Below are 19,774 nucleotides of genomic sequence, written 5' to 3'. Positions count from 1 at the left end.
GCCATCCTGCCATTGTTCCGGAGCATCCGATCTAGCTCCAATCTTATGCCCCAACTGGCGCCTTTATGCAACCAGGGAAAACCTCCTGCGTCCTTTCCTCCATACGGTGCCCTCCCTTTGTGCGTGTGTATGTGTGTGTGTGCATCGAGAAGGGTGGTGTCAAACTCAGCGTTTGCTGCCGGTTTTCACATTTTGCCTCAATTAAAACTTGTTCCAGCAAGCTCTGCTCTGGTTGGGCGGTACCTTTGGTTTAACACCATAAATGGTGGTGATAAATGCGCTCACTTTTTTGCCAGCGCGCGTGTGCGGGTGATGGTCCCGGGTTTGGTTTTTATGCTTCGATTTGCAAAACTGTCTCCGCCATATCGGTAAGCTGGATGATTCCGAGGTGGTTCAACGGAGATGGCACAGTTCCGTGAATAAATTGGGTCATTGGGTAAAGGAGTGGCTAAACAATATCCAGAACTGTTAAAATAAAAAAAAATAACAAAATAGTTAAACATTGTATCTTGAACAAAAAAATTAACCCTACACTTCATGAAGAACAATGCTAGACGGAATTTGCATCACGACGCATGCTGATGTGCTAACACTTATTCGTAAAGCCATCGAAGCGCGTAACATCTTGTTCAATGGTGAATATATAAACGACACATGTAACAGGGAGTTCAAGTCTTTTCTGATGTAATTTTTCTTTGCAGAACACAACATTGAAGTCCTAATTTAAATTATGTTCAATGAATCATTTTATTGTATTATCATATCAGTTAATTGATAATGAAAGTTAGTTCAAAATTTTTGATTGAATCAATTTTGATTAAAACCTCCTCAAAAGCATTAGTTGAAAACAATTGTATAACGAAGTAGTAATATGAGTAATGCTTTATATAAACATATTTCCAAGCAACCAGGGTAGTTTGTAATAGAAAAATATGGATCAACACACTATTGCGCAGAGGGGTTAATCAAAGGCGGATCTTAGGATGAGCAAACTAAGCAGCAGCAGCCTATTTTTTTAATTTAAATTTAAGAATTATTTTTATTATTTTGCATCAAACTTGCTTATTTTCATCAAATGCTTTATGAGGTTTTGGGCTAAAATATGACATCGATCAAGGATAATGGACATGGATTATCAAATGTAATATCCTGCACAATTGTGCTTTTTCTTTTTCATTCCTTTTTTCAATCATCAATTTCAAATTGTAAATAATAAAACAAACTGCTTGGCAATTTGGTTCATCGAAAATGAGATTCGATGAAAATAATTCTCTTGAAAAGTTATTGATCATTTCGCATGAAATAATGCTTTGGACATTGGGCTTTTGGTGATGAAAACATTTCAATGAAATTACATGAAGGAAAATTGTACTTTAATTTTAATTCGATTCTTGATTACAAATGGTTGTAGTTTTATCAAAATTCAAAATTTTATAAATTTTTGCATTTAAACCTGAATGTATTGCATGTTTTTATGGGCCTTCAACTTATTCGTACCTTTGACCCCTAGTACGCTTAATCCGCTTCTAGGGTTAGTTATGAAAAACATTAAAATAAATAGTTAGCCACTGTTTAGGTATAAGAGAAGGCGAATAAAGCATAGGAATGTTTCAAAATATTTTCAGACTGTGTAAAAATAATACGAGGAAATAATTTTGAAAGTATTATTTTCAAAGCAAAACCGCCAACTTGGAGTGAGAAAAAATGTTTACGCATAACATCTAATCGGTTTGATCTTTTTCCCATGAAGCCCGGTTTGCTTACCGGCGATAAGGTCCGTTTCGTAGTTTGTATTTATATTTTAACCAGAATCGAAGTGTTCCGTCTGTTTCGGCGAAGAAAACATACACCAGCCGCCCGCCCGGAGCAACAGATGTTGATGGCCTGGAGGGGGGTGGGGGTGTTTTACAGGCAGCTGCTGACGCCACTTTTTCGGTTTCCGGGTCCTTTTGTGCCCGGTGGTGGGAAATTTCATTGAAAAACAAGCGCGGCGGGACGGGGTTGCATGACCAGCAGCGAATTTCAATTTACAATCCGTTCGATGCGGTGGCTGGGTGAGTGGGAGAGGGGTGGTAAAACGATGGCCGACGGAAATGTGCACGAACGCAAACAATTAACCAACTGCATCCGTGGTGTTTCGCAAAAGGGTCGGCTCCGTAGTTTGATCACAAAAGGCACGCGAACGAACCGGACGGACCGGTGCCAAAGGGGGGGCTTAGGGTGTCCTGGGTAGTGTCCAGTAAGGCAACCCCCCCTAGCCCACATCCCGCGTAGGGAAGAGGTTGGGCTTCCCAATGATGGGAGAAACATCACACCGAGCGCGCAACGGAAAAGCGAAACCAAAAAAGGCTTCCAACTGCAGCAGACTCGCACTCGCTTCGGCTGTTGTGGTTGTATGCATGCAGCTAGCTTTTCCCAGCAGAAAGGGTGGTTTAATATTATCCTCTGCCCGATTCGAACGGTTCCCACAAGTTATGCAACACGCCCGACATGCTCGCGACTGCAATGAACAATTAATGGGAAAAATATAATGTGCTGGTAGGAGAGCGAGGAAAAACTCCAGCGCACTGTTGACATTTCAACGAATTTTTAACTTACCCACACACTGCACCACAAGAAATTTATAAGATCTTTTTTTGAATTCTACTTTAGGTTTTTAAAACGAGTGAAACATAGTTTTGTGTCTTATGAATCATCTGGCGAGATTAATTCAGAATGATTCATGGATCTTTTGGAATTCAATTAATAAACAATTGATGAACCTTGGGAAGCCTTAATGAATCATCATGAATCGTTCATGAATCATTTACGAATCTTCTTGACTCTTTGAATGGCATGAATTAATCGACCAAAAAAGAGGAGTCTCATCACATTTTTAGGGGCTTTACTTTGCTGTTCTCAAGAGTCATTTCAGGCTAATGAATCTGAATCAGAACCACACAACGCTACAACAAACCCTTCGCTCTTGGTTTGATACATGCTACAACGTTCTAAGACTTTATTCAGGGACACAAAAAATCCAAAATAAAACTCCATCAACTTCAAAATAAAGCTACATACTCTCCGTGCTGTATTTTTTAAACTACTAAATAGAAATAAGTAAAACAAATTTAAGACATATAAGTTGAAGTTCAAATTCACCAAACCAAATATAATGTAATTGGAAAGGTTTCCATCTAATGAAAATGGTTTAATACGCGAATATAAATCATTGGTTCAAGCACATTTACTAAAAATCAGTGCGTGTGCGATAACTCTAGCTACAAATTCACAGAATATTTCTAAAAAAGCAACAGTAACATCAGAATATGGATGGAAATCGACTCTAGCAGAAAACTGTTTCAACTACATCGTAAATGAGTCACGCTGTGGGTAACAATTGCTGATCCTAACTCGCTTACGGGAATCACTGAACTGAAAATTTGCTTTCCTCATTTACAGTGAATAAAAACAGTTTTATTTATAAAGCTTGGTTCTGTAATTAGTAACAACAATTTTAGTTTTGTCAATTCAAGCTGTTAACATTACAAAAATTGTTGATTCAAATAAAAAATACCTTTTCAGAACATTGGCTAAATCAACAACAAACAATTTATTTCATAAACAGCTCATTGTGGATTGTTTCATTTCAAAAGAGTCGTTTAAGATGAGATTATTTATCCCAAGCTTAACAATTTATATTTATTTATAAATTAAACCGAACCCCACAAATTGTTGCCCTGTGACCGCGAAATGGGACGTCATTCGCTTGGATAAATCGTTTTTCCGAGGTTCTGCTAGCTGGCGGTTTCATTTTCTGCTTGAAGGTTGAGGGTGGTTTCGAACGTAGGACGCAATTTGCTTAGCAACCATTATCCAGACGTTCGACAGTCTCGGGCGGAGATTCTGAAGTCATTTTAATCATCTCGCCGAGGTTGAGAAAAACGTATGTTTTTGACCGATAAATGCAATGTGGAAACGGAAGCCGAGCTAGTGTAAGCGTTTTTGCCACTGTTGCCACTGCGACCGTGCAGTACATTGTCGCCGCAAAGTAGCAAACAGCTACTACGGGGGTGGAAAAATGTCATGGCAATAATGATAGCATGCTTCAAACTACCGTTTCCTCCCCCCGGTTGACGCGCGTTTCACCCTTGATTCCTCACCAGAACAAAGGGCATTAGGAACCCCTTCGTCCAGTCGTTTGTTTTATTTTGCCATTGTAAACTATATTTTATAAAATATAAGGCATTTTTCCATAACGCTCTCTAGTGTTGCCCCCCCCTGCCTTAGCAAAAGCTAGCCACAGCTAGCTTTTCATAAATGCAATCCAATTACTGCATACGTCAGTAGCATAATGTTTGTCGCGTTCTTTTCCACAAATAGGTTTACATTTTCTCTTTCGCTTTATCACTCCCTTTTTTCCAGCTTTTTATCTTTCTCGTGCTTTCAAGTTGTTTTTTATCTTTTTTCCATCCCTTTTTCTCGTTCTCTCTTGACATTGTCTTCTTAGTTGTTGTGTTTCGGTTGTTAAATCCTTCACTGTAGTTCTTGAAGGGCGCCAGAGCTGGTTGGACACCCCCGAGAGAACCACGAGCAATAGGGAGAAAACCCTTTTAGTTTTGCTTCAGACCCTCCTCTCCTCCCTTCCTTCCTCCCTCCTCGCTCCTAGCATCCATTGGTTTGGCTTTGGTGGGGGGGGGGGGTGTGTTTTTGCTCTCCAACCGGATACGCTTCCGAACAATGACAATTTTCATTACAAACCCCACTCGCTTGGCACCGGGTGTGTGTGTGTGTGTGTGGGTCGAAATGTGAAAAACAGGAAGGAACAGGAGTGATTATTAGAGGGTGGTAAAGAGGAACGGAAAACTAACGCATGTTCACACATCCAAATTGTGACGCCCGGAACTTTTCGCAAAAAACCCGTACGCCTCTTCGAAACGGTTTTCCGGCAAACGGGAGGAAACTCTCACCTACCTACCACCCCCCTCCCCTTCCTTCTTTTTCCTGCAACCCATTCCACGAGCAGTGATTTCACATTTCACCAAGAGATGGGAATCCGCTCGCATGGGGCCTCCGGTTGTTTGGCTGTGGTAGTGGCATTTCCGACAACCCTCGGTAGTTGTTTGCGGTCATTGAGAGCCCGCCTGTTGTGAATACACTTGCGCCAAAACCACCTGCCACGCCGTGGAGTTGTGTGGAAAGTCAAAAAGAAAGCAACGAATGCAAGGATAAAAAAACATGTAATGCAGGGAAGTGTGCGTGCGTATACGTCGGTATGCATATTTTCTGTGAGGGGTGTGGGTGGGAGAGGGGGGGCAGGTGGAGGGTTTCCCCGGAACACTGCAAAAGAATGTGACGACGAATGCGTTTTCTACGGTTTGAAGTGGCTGCCAACACATTCATTGCGTGGAGAGGGGCATTGAAAGGAGAAAGGTAGCAAAGGTGGGGGAGGGGGGGCGGGCAACGATCGACACGGCAGTGAATGATTGCGCAACTACAATTTAGCTGCTGCTGGAATTTGCGCAAAACTATTCCCACAACACCCGGCCGGGATTTGGAGCGGGCCCGTTCCTTTGCTGCGGCCACGTCACGCAACCGATGCTGCGGTTTGCGTCTGCGATGCAATGGGGGAGGGGGTGTGGAGTTCGTGGACCCGTCTGACGGAAAGGCTGAAGCACCATACATCAGCGCTGATGAATGCACATACACTCGAGTGGATCGGATGGTGGAAAAGGAAGGCTGAGGGTAGACGGAAGGGGACTGGGCCAGATCCGGCGCTAGGATACGTGTAGGCTCCCGAAGGCTGTGGTGGTGTTGGTGACCACAGCAAGCACGTTCCCTCGGATGCTGCGAGAGTGCGAGAATTCCTGGAAAATGTCGGCCTGCCCAGGTCCGTTTGGGTTCAGTCTTCAGGGTGCAACGGAGGGCTCTTGAAGGCCTTAAAGGAGGGAAAACGATGGTGGAGGTGCCTCCGAGCTAATCTGGTTGCGATTGTACAGGCCGCTTTCCATTTTGGCGAACACACGCGTTCTACACGCGTTCAGGCGTTCAGACATAGACCGCCACAACACGTCAAGAGAACACGAGGAAAGGACGTTACCGAAACAGGGGGAGCGGTGAGGGCATGAAGAAGACGACACCAAGAGCAGCCTTGAACAGATAAAACACTTGCCAGCACGAGAACCAAACCATATCACACGGAAACCGAGCCCTCCAACCCTCCGGAGCGTCGGTTTTTCCGAGATCTAAGCACGCGATCGGGAAACTCCGAGGAAAACAGGATACGGGAAATACGTAGTCTGTGGTACTTACCCTCGATCGTCCACGACCTCCGCCACTGCCCGAGTAGCCACCGTCGTAGCCACGCTGTGGAAACTGGTTCATCCATTGTCCATCCGACAGTTGTTTGCAAATGGTTGGCCGCACGCGCACAGAGAAAGAGAACAAGAAAACAAATTGCAAACGGTGACATTAGGTGTTAGTTTCGATGTTCGCTTGCTTGGAAGCTGGAAAAACAAATCATTCGGTGTTTCGGTTAAGCTAGAGAAAACTTAAAAAGAACCATCGTTTCCTGTTCATCGGCCGTGCGTTTTTTTTTTCGCTGCACCAGCAAAACACGCACTCACACTCTTTTAAACACACACATACACAACCACACGCACTCAGATGTAAAATATTGCGGCAGCAAATCCACCTGTTCTTAGTGTTTACCATTTTCCTTTAACACATTTACTGCCATGGCTTTCACTTTTGATAGCCAGCTGTCATTAGTTCTAAAAAGTTTTTACACCCATAAATGAATGAAAATGCAACACAAAAACTGAAAAAGTATTGAAAACTAATTCGTTTGGACGCTTCACATATGCTTGGTCTTCGAAAACCCGCCAGTTTGATTATTTTATAAACAACTTTTATCATAAACGATTGTACTAAAAAGGCGTGAAAAATGAAATTTGGTGGCAGAGATAAGAGTTTCGTATATCAATATTGTGTGTGCATGTTTTAACGATATAAGTCAATTTTGTAAATTGCAAGCTTGCCTTGTCGTTTCTATTTGCACTTTAAGCGAAAAGAAACAAATTCACCGTAACTAATGGTTGATTTTATTCCGAAATAAAGCTACTTTTATCCTTTCCTTTATACATGATTCCTTGCTCTGCTATTTTCTTATCGTTTGCCTTCTTTCATAAATAGACAACATTGGTAATGAAATGTTAATGATTGTATAGGTTACAGCATTGTTGTACCTTGAAAGAGAAAAATGCCAAATAAAGCATAACTTATGCATAAGTAATTGTAAAACTATCGTTGAATACGAGAGGCTTCACGAAAACCAAAATCGATGCAATACTTATGTGGTTAGATAAAAACATTGTTCATTAGACTGAAACACATATGAAAAATAGTAACAAAAATTGACCTTGCAGTAAAGAAAACAACGAAAAATTACACTGTGTTCGATATTTTCAAAAAATAGAGCCCAATCACAACAAGTAAGATCAATTCTTCATACATGTTGAATATAAAAAAAAACAAAAGTCACTCATTCACAAACTACAAACTCATATAAAAAAATATCATACAAAAACGACCGCTAAACCATAAATTTGGTTAAATTTGGTTATAAACTTTCTTCATGTTACTAATCTGAAAATGAAACTCTGTTCAAAATGCTCAAAAATTCGTTCTTACTTGCAAAAGGAGCAGAACAACGAAGCAGGTATATGAACTGTATCTAAAACCGGTAAACAGTGCAACCACTTACTGGTACCTGAGGTTTATCTGGTAGGAATGTCGATAACTACTGTAGTTGGGCACAAATACAGTGCGTTCCTGAATGATAATCTTTTGCTTAACGAAAAAAAATCTTTAAATAGCCAAATATTCCATCAAATAGAAGCAAAAGAAGAATAAATATAGAAAGGGTGGTGATTCGTAGCTTTCGTTTAGAGACAGCAGTAAGTTACAATAAGTTTTTGGATTAATTTTTGCTAGAAAAGAGGCCAAAAATCTGAACTACTGTTATTTGCTATAGGGAAAGCTAATTATTTCATTCCAGGCTTACGCTAAATCTTCAGAATCAACCTTCATTCGATAGTAAAATCGGGTTCTTGAAATATATCCATTACACTTGTGCAACAGTTCCGACTCCCATTCCCCGCAAGGGCGGCCTGCTGTGGTTTGGAAACATCACATTCAAATCCAGAACCCCTTTTTCTGATGTCACGATTATATTTGATTCTGTGTTTGCCCATTAAAAAGCTTGTCTGTGATTAGTTTTTGTCCCTCCCTTCTCTTTCTTTTCATTTGTCTAGTCGACGTTTCTGTTCCGTGTTGGTTTTTGTTTTGATTTTCCAGCGCTGCTGACAACCGAGCCTCCATTAGACAACCTGCCAGAACAGGCGATGACTTCAGCTTTGCATTTCGGTGCTTCCCCCGCTGCCGCGTTCGCCACGCTGTTTGTGTTATATATTTTTGTATAGCTCGGTTTCTTTTTTTGTTTGTTTTCATTGCTCGCCAAACCAACCCGACCATTCCCAGCGGGATGCCGTAGCTGCCAGTTACCTGTCAGCGCGGTTGACATCGCCCATCGACAATCGGACAAGTAAGTGCGTTTTTGTTTCATTCCCTTTGTGCTTGGTGGAAGGGGTTTTTGGGGGGGTGGGGCGGGCAACGAATAGTTGTGGAAAACCAGTTTCCCGACTGCTAACCCTTACCTTCCCACCGTTATCAGCCTCTGCATGGCATGAACGATTCTGCCAACTAATCACACGCTCGTGACCAAATTGGTTTTTGGTGGGGAAAAAGAAGCGCAAGAGCAGTGCAACAGTCGGAAAATCCACGATGCGGTGCGATTTTCCGACCTAACTCGGCACACGACAAGCGCGGTGAATGCAGTCGGTTGGTGGATTAAATGTATTCGAACGGTATTTTACTGTAACTTGTTGCGATATGCAACAATTAAAATGGAGTAGCTTGAAAGGGAAAACGAAACATTTCGAGGAGAATGGCATAATGCATTCATCAAGAGAAAATCGAGCGTCCCAGGGAAGTTTAATTGTTTTCCCGGTGTTTTAAATACGAGCAGACAAATTAAACTAAACGCTAGACGCATATAGGAACATAAACAAAAATATCCCTTCAATTTCATTTCCTACAGGTTGACGTAATGACTTGTTTTTTTATTTCAATTAAAATGCATGAAACTAAAAAGCAGCATGCGACAACGTGAAAGTCCGAAATTCATAAACCTTACATTCGGGGGAAAGAAATTGTGTTAATGGAGATTGATGTGATGGGGGGGGGGGGGGGGGGGGGGGGGGGGGGAAGAGGGGGCTGCGAGGTGAGAGGTGAATTGAAAGGCCATGACATGACAGTTTATCACCGGTAGGCTCAAACGGAAAACCACACGTTGCTGAAAGCCAGTGGTGAGCCCTTTGACGCGCGACATTTTTATCATTTATATTAAATCCTTTCCCCACACATCGGCCCCTCGTTTCACTCACCCTTTTTTTCGAAATATTCACAAAACCATCAAAGTCATCAATCAGGGAAGGGCACAATTTTCCACATACAACACACCGGAGTTATAAAACAGCAACAAAACAAAGGCAAAACGGCAAATCTCCATCCACGCACACACATACCGTGGTGGTCACCTGGTGGGAGCTCAATTAAAATAAAATCTAATTCAAAGGACCATTCCCACCCTATTTTGTGCGGTTTGTCTGCTGATTATGTGCAAGTGGAGGGTGGAAAAAAAATACACACACACACGCACTCAAATGGACGGCCATAAAAGTCAACTACGCTTCAATCTGCCCGCGTAGGGTTGGGGTTTAGAGGGGAGGAGTTTGACATTTATCCAGCACGACGACATTTAACCGCGTGCCGAAAGCCTCTAAATGCAGTTCAACACGCGTAGCGTAAACGGAAACAAAAAGTCACAAAACGCTGAATGAAGGATGGTTTGATAATCACCAAAGCCCACACCATTAACTGGCTGGCGGTTAGCTCGGGGAAAAAACACTCAATAGACATAAGAATAAAATTATATCATAATGCGGCCATACAAGCTGCATCCGGTGTAATCTGCAACATGAGGCATTGTTGTACTTGTGCGTGGTAGGTCAGCGAATCGTTTAATTGATGGCACTACGTGGGCTTCAGTAGGTTGAAAATGATCGCACGGATTTGGAGCTTAAGGCTAGTCGTTTTAACATTTTTACTTCAATCCGATTTTAGAAGAGTGTGAGTATTTTTAGTACAAGTATTTTTAATAAATTTTGTTCATAAAACAAATATCGAGGCATGTCTTTAACCAAAATGGCTAAGCTTCCAAAAGCATACATTTTTGCATTTACTTTAGCTTAATTCTTTATTAATCCAATACTATATGAGTTTTGTGGCTACACTTATATTACAATTACTTTAAAAAAGGGTAAACTTTCTTCGGTGAAAGGAGAAAATTTGCAATAAATAGAAGAATTTTTTATGTAAGTAAAGTAGTTTAAGTAAGTAAAGTAGTAGAAAGAGTAATAGTAGAAAGTAAAATTTAAGTAAAAATAAATGCAAGTACTTTACTTGGGTTCCATAAGCATAATTTATTATAATTTCTACAGCATACTACTGTACAAGTGCAATACTATATGATTTTCATGGCAGCTTCAAATAAAAATTGTATTAAAATTATTGTACTAAAATGTGCTAAAACCAGCTTGAACCAGTCAAAGAATCGAAAAATGAAATCACCTGGCCACTTTCTGCCCAAAAACAAAATCAAAGAATAGTTAAATAAAATTTTACTCTTTACGTTCATTGCATTTCTCGCTGGAAGTTTGATTATATGTAAATGTCCAATGCTAACCGCACCGTGGTTTCCGGTTTACAGCTTGCGCGTTTTTTTGCCTCAGCTCTCTACCATTTAGGTCGAGATTTTCCATCATCTTGCATTGGGGTGCGCTTTTACGATACAATGCGAAATGGCGATGCAAACCCTTGCTCCCATTTTGGGAGCACTCTTGCAATGGGCAAACAGTAAGCTCCCGCTGGAATGGCATACCGCCCTTTTGGCCACACGGAGAGAAAGGGAAATGAGGCACGGAGACCATAAAAGTACGACTTTAAAACGAGCTTCTAATTCGAACCGCTCACCGTCCCGGGGAGGCGTGTCAGCAGGGGTGAGTTATTTTCATCTGTCGCAAAGCTCCCCCGAGCCCATCATTCTTACCCTGGGGCTTGACCTGCGGGACATTTTTATCACATGGTGCCCTTCGATCTCGAAGCATGGAAGTGCATGGGATGCGGTTTTATGTTCACTTTTTCCTACGATCACCAAGACAAAGCGTTCCTGGGAAATCTCGGTGTCAAAATAAGAATACCGAAAATTTGTTGGTGACTGAAAGCAGAGACCAATTAACAAATGGATATCCACTAATAATAGTAAAGATAATAAAACAAATTTCCCAAAGCCTACGGCAATAATAGAAACGGGAGAATACGAGTGGTAATGATGAAAGAGAATGTTACCCAGGGCAATTACAGGCCGTTAGAGATGTTTGCTTGGTGTTTCAAAAACCAAAATATAACCATAAAGCAAAAAATTATTTTAAAATATACAAGCTAAAGAGAGAAAGAAAAACCGGAACGAAGAAAGGAAAGACATAATCAGACAAGGATGAATAGATAAAGCGAAACCAGCGAAACTGTATGTAGAAAAGGAAAAAAAGTCAATCAGTAAGCACTGATGCACCCATTTGCTGTATTTCCAATCGCCACTAACAACGCCACCATTGCATGGTATCGGTGATGCTGCACTGTCATCAAAAAACCGCAGATTCACCCTGAAGTGCAGTTGCGCTTCGTGAAGTGCATTTTTGTTGCCCATCAAAATAGTTAAGAACAAAAAAAAACTCAACAAGCTATTCCGACGTATCCTGTACCCTGGAGCTGGGTTGGAGGTGGTTTTATATTTTAAGGTCTTTCGTACTGGAAAAAAAACCATGCATGTGAATGTATGTGTGAGCTTTTTTAAATAGTTTTAACATAACTTACGAACAAAAAATTTGGCACGTTGTGTGCGGAGTTGATAATCCAGAACAAAAAAAAAAACAAAATAAGCGTTCTATAAATTAAAGAATGGTCTTCACCATTCTTTTCTTTTTGGAAGCGCACGTTAAAAAAACAGTGGACGAACCGGATGGCGTCGGTTGGCAAATTCGCAAATAATCACTTCCAGTCAGGAAAAAGCAAAACGTGTAACAAATTCAGCAGCAAAACTTGCAACGCACCGAGAATCACAGGTGAAGGAAGTTACCGAGTAGAAGTGGGGTTGTAAATTCAAATCGAAGGGTTCCGGAAAATATAAATAACCAAAGCCAACAATCGCCTTAAAATTACCAGCACTTGCGCTAGTAATGGGAAACCAACAAGCGCTTTTGTGTGGTTCATGGTATTCAGTTTCAAGTGAGTACGTGTGTGTATATATCGGGGGGTTAGTAGCGGCAAATTTCTTTTCAACTTATCCTTTGACTACCATACTGCTTTAGTAAATTTGTTTAATACAACCATTTATCGATTTGGTTGGAAAATTTATTAAATCAACGCTATTCAAAAACCAAGCAACGGTTAAGCTTCCCAAATATGTTTGTCATTACTTTTGCTTACTTCTGTGTGCACTACTACAAAGTGGTGGGCGTTCCTAGGGTGGTGTAAATGTTTGATGTTAATTCCTGTTGCCACCCGCTTTTTGGGTAACATGGCAGTCAACTTGTTAATTGACATATACATAATAGTTGTCAAGCATCTTTTTCGAATAAATATCGGGCTTCTTTTTTTTTTTGGTACGTTTTGTGAAAATAAAAACTTCCTTCCAAAAAATGAGCAACATAGTATGTATTTGACTACAAAAATATTCATTATATAATGTAAAAAATCACTTTGAACTTCGTTTCGAACGAAACTGAGGCTTAACCATTGTTACTTTTGGCATATTATAAGGCTGATAATGTGTGTGGTCCACCTTTGTTCTTTGATTTTCACGGATGCTGCCATTTGTATAACACTTCATTTGCATCAACTTATTACTGGCAATCCCTTTCATCTTTTCCATAGGCAAGTGGTTTGAATTTTTTAATTACATTAAAAGTAGGTGATTTTTGGTTTCCTATTTAATTTTATTACTATTCTTGCTTTGCTCTTGAACAGTAATTACATTAAAGAGAAAAGGGCACTCGTTAACTTGTGGTTCGAATGTAATTGCTTCACAGTTGCTACCTTCATCCCTTTTCTTTATTACCAGCTACGATGGCAATTTGCGTTTCGCAGGGTCGACCGATTCGTTTACGAATATGATTTAATTAAGCTACCACACTAATTTATCTCAATTCCCGGGCTTTAAAAAAGCTTCCGAAGAGCGAGCGAAATAGAGGTAGAGAGAGAGAAAACTGATAAACTTTCCACCTTTCCATTATGATCGATCGTGCTTTTGCCTTTGCGTTTGCCAAAGTTTTGACCACCCGTGGCGCTCGTTAGCTGCAATGATAAATAATAGATTGTACTCCAGCCCTCCGGCATGCGCTGATAGGGCGTTCGGATTTTCTTCTGGTCACCGCCATTTTGCGCTCCTCGTTCCCTTTCTCCCTCTCTTTTACTCACATGTTTCCCTTTTGCAAGCGGTCGCGCAGTGTATAACAATAACAAAACATGAACACGCCAAAACAAACAAACTAAAAGAAAATAAAACACAACAAAACAAACCGAAAATTCCGCAGGGTGAGAGAGAGAGGAAGAATCCCTCGAGAGTGTGAAAAAATCAATCAAAACTTTTACTCATAAAACCAACCGTAGTGGTTTGGCCCCGTGCTAGTGAAAGGGAAAAAACGGGGCACTAGCGAAGCGAAGCGAGGTAAATCGGGCTATAAAATGGTGGTTCCACACGTTCACGATCCTGTTCGAGCAACGCTTTCACCGAGCGGGATCCATGTGGATCCTGCCTGGCTTCCGGCGATGAGAGAAGGAAGGAAGGGTAAAAAAGGACGAACGAAAAGAGAACCAGAGCGATGGAATGGAAAGAGCAAAAAGCGGGCATGTAGGTTTTCTAACAGAGGCGCCGGATCATACAATCAATTATTGGCTATTTGATCTCCGTCTCGGTCACTTTTCACGCCCCGTTCGCGCGGAGGACGAACAAGATGGCACCGGAACGGCTTCCACATGCATAAAAGCATCCCTCTTTCTCCGGTGTCATCTGTTTTTTACTACCGAGAGACAAGCAACGCGGACACGAGAAATCGAAACCCGACAAATGGGGAAACATAGGACGAGGAAAAGCAGGGGATTAAAAATCGTAACCCACCGGGCGCCTCCATCGCCATTTTCTGCACAGAAGAAAAGCAACACCGGGAGATGAAAGGGAGGGACCGTACTGGTCTGGTGAGAAGATAAAGTTTTCCCTGAAACCCAACATTATGACCAAACACTGCGATATCCATTGGCATGATCAATGGGTCGGTGTAAATGCTTTGTTATGCTCTATTTGTTTCACACGCGCGCGCACACACACCCACACACACACTCGTTGATACAGTATCTGCGTCATCACAATGAGAGATTCAGCTTGCCACTGGCTCGGTGTACATCGTCTAATCGATTGCGGTTCAATTAGTAATCGAAAAATGCAAACGATAATCTCCAAAATGAAATTTTTAAACGTCATCAACGAGTAAGGAGATTAAAAACCTGTTCGTTGATATTTTAATCGATGAAGATTATTTAAAAATTAATAAAACAAACCATCCTTAGTATATTATTATTCTAAAGAAAGTTAAAGATACTCAATTGATATTATCAAACGTGTACAGAAGTATTTACAGTACTGCCAAAGTGGATAACGACGAGTTTTCAAAGTTAATGGACGGTTAGTCACTTTTAGGCTTGTATTCTTCATAAAAACAGAGTGCAATGTTTCAAAACTCTTTAATAAATAAAATGACAGATAGCTCTCTTGTTTCGGCATCGACATTTTTTATACCCTGGTTATTTGTTTTAGATATCTAAACCAAAAAGCTTTCCAGAGTTGCTAGATTAACTAAAATATTGTTATTCAAACATAAGTATTTTTTTTATCGCAAATTTACTCGAAAAGTTGAATGTTTCAGCTGTAGTTGACTCTAGAACTGAAGCGTTTAAGGGTACTGTTGACATCAATTTGAAATTTTCAACTATTTGTTCTTGATATTTTTCCACACATAACCTTATTGTGTGTTCTTTAATGTTATGTAAGTTTTACTGCTGGACTTCTAGCATTTTTAAAGAAATCTCGCTCCAGTCCTGCACCGAATTCTATTTTGAAATGTAATTTTTTCAAAAGAGAGCTTGCGAGTAAACATTCTAGACGGTATGCTTTCCTCGTTGATGAGATCGTGTAGCATTTCGTTGTTCGGTGAATGTTTGTGTAGAATGCCACGATGACATAACCGAATGGCATGATAAGAGGGTGAAAATTTATGGTTCAATTCAAGCGATGCAACGAGATCGAAACGATGCATAAAACTAAGATTGTTGAATGTTAACTAGGTGCGATGGTCCGATCACATGATCCTGTTTGAATGATGGTACGATGCTATGAGTGTACAAAACAAAACACAAAAACTTGAGAAAGCAATAATGTAAGAAGATGCAAAACGAAAAATAGGCAATCCAACTAGAAGCAACGTAAGACTGAACCTGAAACCACTCGAAAGTATAACGCAAGAAAAAGAAACGAGAAAAATGTGAAACACGAACGCAAAAGGGTGACATTTGATGTATGTTATGATAGAAAGGAACACATACCGTCCCACTCGCCTCAACACCACCATAAACAGCACTATTAGCTTCATTATAATAAGATTTACGGGCGCGAGTCCGGTTCGCGTCGGTCGACTCGCGGAAGCGATAGCGTACCTTTGGCTGGTTGACCTCGCGCGTCGAGATGCCCATCTTCTCGTGATGGCGCAGCTGCACGGGATAGATGATCTGGTAGTAGCTGCTACCGATCTTATCCACTAGCTCCTGGTTTTGCTGGTGCTCCTTCAGCAGACGCTCCACTTCACCTGCGGGAGAGAAAAACAAGAGGAAGAGAAAAGGACGGATAAAGAAGAGTTAGTAACGCTCGGGTTGGAAATCGTTCGGTGGGACAATGCTGCAATTAATTATGTTCCCGATTGCTGACATCAAACATGATTTTTCCAATTCTACCCCGGTAAATTTTTCCCGAGAACGGGATGATTCCTGTTGGAACGTAGTTGCGCCAACTCGGGCGAGAATTCAATAGGTTCGCGGTTACCGATTCATGGTTTTTCGCGGAAAACAGCACCAGAGGTTATTTGCCTCGGCCAAATTCTTCGTATTTTGTATTAATTTTAATAATGTCATTACGATAAAAGTGATACTTTTACTGGGGTCGTTGCGGGTCAATAAATGTAAAATGATAATTAACTGAACTTTGCAAACCTATAAGATTTCGTTTACGCTGATTTTATTTTGCAAATGATTTCATGTGAAATTGTCGATAATACTCATCAAAGGGTGGTCGTACTATTTCATTGAATTAATTATCAATACGTGAATCAATAAATATGACTTAAACACGTTGACTGCCAAGCGTTTTTAGCACATTTTTTAGTACAATCCTTTTAAATAAAGTTTGTTAGTAAAGTTTGTCAAACCGACGGTTTTCTAAGGCTAAGCAAAGTACGTAGTTAGCTTTCCAAAGAACTTGTTATTTATCTTACTTTGGTTTTCATGGTGTATTTTCATTTATTTATGGGCCAAAAACTTTTCAGAACTGATTTCTGCTGTCACCCACATTACATTAAACTACCATTATAGCTAGAACTTGAATAAGTGAATGTATTACTTTAGTTTTAATCAAGTGATGCTCGGTCTCGATGTATAAATTAGAATGTTTCAATTTCAAGAAGGAAAGTTTCATCGAAACAGGGAATGTTAACAGACGCATCGAGGAAGTTTGCGATTGATTAGGGAAGCAAGCTTTCATCAGTGTGTAATCTAATGGATAGAAAATTTGAAGGTACAAGTTTTAATGGAAATGAAAGATGAGTAAAAATACACAGATAATAAATTACTTTTCTAGTGTGAACATAACGGCGTGGATCAAATCAAAGTAAATAAACAAAGTAAAACTATCGAAGACTTTTGTGAGGTTGACAACTCGCTCCCCTAATCGGTTGCAAAGCTCTCTGTTTGGTATGCACGTTGACCCTGAGCTGTCTGACACAATCCCCTATATGATTGCTAAGGTCGCTCTATCGGTTAAAAATATTCCTTTCGCTTTTGAAATGTTATTTCTACCAATTAAATATTCCATTAAATAGATCGTAACCCTGTATGGGTAGCCTGATTAATCTAAATCATAGAAATTGACAATGACGCTGGTGTTGAGCCATGTTATGAGTAAAAGGGTCGTTGAGAAACACTTTTTTACTCCGGGTTTTCATCATATTTCGGGTATTCCTTTTGGAATCAAGTAGATAAACCGATCCATTCAACGACTTCAAACATTTTAAATAAGATTAAACTAATTTATTTTTATTTTTTTTATTTATTTATTATTTTTTAATGATCACCTGTTTAGTTCCTTGAAAAAACATTATAAGCTCAACATTTAAATACACATACCAAGAAAAGATATAGATACATATTTGGAGGTTTTACTTAAGTTTTCCCGGGATTTATTGATTTGGTGAATTATGAGTTTCGAAAAAACTGGATTTATTCATCGATTTGAATCGATATTTGTGGCGCCATTTTAGGACCGCCCTTTAGTGACGATGACCGCCTTCGATTGGGCCACATCGATTTATGTTCACACAGTTATGAGGCTGAGTAGCTGCGCGGGTCAAGAAATAAAGTTCAAATAAACCCATTACAAGCAAAGCAAACGGCTATAACTGGACGGTCTTCTGTTCGGGTTTGCGTAAAGCGGACGTTCAGTGGGGGAGAAGAGCAGACGTGAGACAAACACTTAATCATGGTCTATTCCAGCCGTCCTTGGGGGAAAATAAATTTGGCAATTTTGGAGCAAAATGTCTGCCTCGCAGGGAGAAAGGGCGAGATAAAAGGCTATCGTTTATCTTACACACCGATATCGAAACGCGAAAAACAAAATACCTACCAAGTTAAACGCAAACACATATTCACACACACACACACACACATTCTGCGCACCTAATCAGCCTCGTGAAACTTTTGAACTGTGTGCCGTTTTCCGAGCGTTACTTTGTTGGTTTGTTTTGCTTCGGTTTCGGTTTTCCTGTTTGTTCCTCGCCGCTAGATCTTCCCGGGTTTCTTACTGCCGTATAAAATTCTTTTCCCATCTCCAACGTCTTGGCAACGTCTTGCCAACGTCTTGCTGGTATGTTTTTCTCACGTTTGATGTCGCCTTGGGTGGGTTTTTGCGTTTCGCGAAAAATTGTCAATTTTTCTCGCGCCTTTTTATGTGTGCGTGTATATCAAGCGTGATTGTTGGTGGGCGAAAGGAAGGTTCGTTGCTTTACAAGACGTGTACGACAACGTTGCTGACAGCGTGGTTTCCGTACAGCAGCAAAAAAAACATTGAAACGAACAACGTGTTCGTCAAACCGTTCCCGACCCACGCCCGTGCTGACTCGCCTACTGGCGATGAGTTGCCGATGTGGAGGAAGTTCAATCCACCGAGGTTCCGAGAGCTGATTGACGAAATTTGACAAGTTGTGCGTTTTATTTTTTTTTTCATCAGCGACCGAAACGAGGATCGGAAAACGCGTGGTTGTTTATTCATGTGCGTAAGTTTGGAAACAAATCGGTTTTGGTTCCACTCCGGTGACGATGCGCGGCGGAAAAAAAAATGTGGTTGCAAAAATTGGCCGTACGTACGACGGTTTTCCATCCGCCACCGATTTTCCTCAGATGGTTGACATTTTCAAGGTTCACTTCGGACGCTACCGGATACCGGATGGGGTTGAGAAACTGCGCCAAAAGACAAACCCATCGATGATCTACCTATCCGGATGTACGGGAAAAAATATGACAAAAGGTTGAGAGTGTTCCGAGTTCTAGAGTTGCGAAAGAATCGTAAATTTCGCCCGCCTCACCGAGCAAGGATGATAAAATCATCCACCGGTAAACAACGGTCCTCGAAAATCCACACCAAGGATCTTGCGAACCTCCCCCGCAGGATACCCCCAAAGGAACCGAATAGCCCACGTGCTGGCAATAAATAACGGCTCGAGCTACTCCCTTGCTCGCCCGCTCTTTCTTCTTAATCGCGGGCTTGTGAGATAAATCTTGTGTTTCCCAAGGATGGGAGGGTCGCAGAGTTGCTAAGCTACAGGCACCAGAGTCCAGCTACTTACTTCCTGGCTGAGGAGGAGGAGTCGCCCGAACACACAAGGTCGATAAAGATTACATCGTAATAGATGTTAGATTTAACAGCGCTCATACATCTGAAGGGGCTTAGCTATTGTGAATGTGTATTTTAGTTACCTATAATATCGTTTTAGAAACCGAAAATTTCACCCATTATTATTCGAATGGCAATAACCCTATGATTTTATTGAAGTAAATAAGTCTTCCTCATGAATGTTTTCTGAGCTGTATCTACTCTTGCTAAATCGTTAATATTATATTGCCTCTTGTATCCATTCAAATTTTATAGTGTACCTTTCACGATCGTTACACTTATTTCAGAAATACAAATCTACTCACTAGATTATTATTATTTTGAAAAATCGTTGTTATAAACGTTTAACCT

At 40.8% G+C, this 19,774-nt stretch overlaps 1 protein-coding gene across 1 annotated transcript in view; it reads right to left on the bottom strand.

Moving 5' to 3' along the window:
- The window catches only part of LOC131269312 (uncharacterized), a 229,508-nt gene that overhangs the window by 151,995 nt on the left and 57,739 nt on the right, over nucleotides 1-19,774 (bottom strand). Inside the window, exons 3-4 of the mRNA XM_058271663.1 lie at nucleotides 15,814-16,073; nucleotides 6,292-6,354 (exon numbers count right to left, since the gene is read on the bottom strand). Of these exons, the coding sequence (XP_058127646.1) occupies nucleotides 6,292-6,354; nucleotides 15,814-16,073 (323 nt within the window). The remainder of the gene's footprint in view (nucleotides 1-6,291; nucleotides 6,355-15,813; nucleotides 16,074-19,774) is intronic.

The sequence above is a fragment of the Anopheles coustani genome, chromosome X (assembly GCF_943734705.1).
Source record: "Anopheles coustani chromosome X, idAnoCousDA_361_x.2, whole genome shotgun sequence".
Taxonomy (NCBI): Eukaryota; Metazoa; Arthropoda; class Insecta; order Diptera; family Culicidae; genus Anopheles; species Anopheles coustani.
Note: the sequence above shows the minus strand (reverse complement) of the source record. Positions and strands in the feature narration are given on the sequence as shown.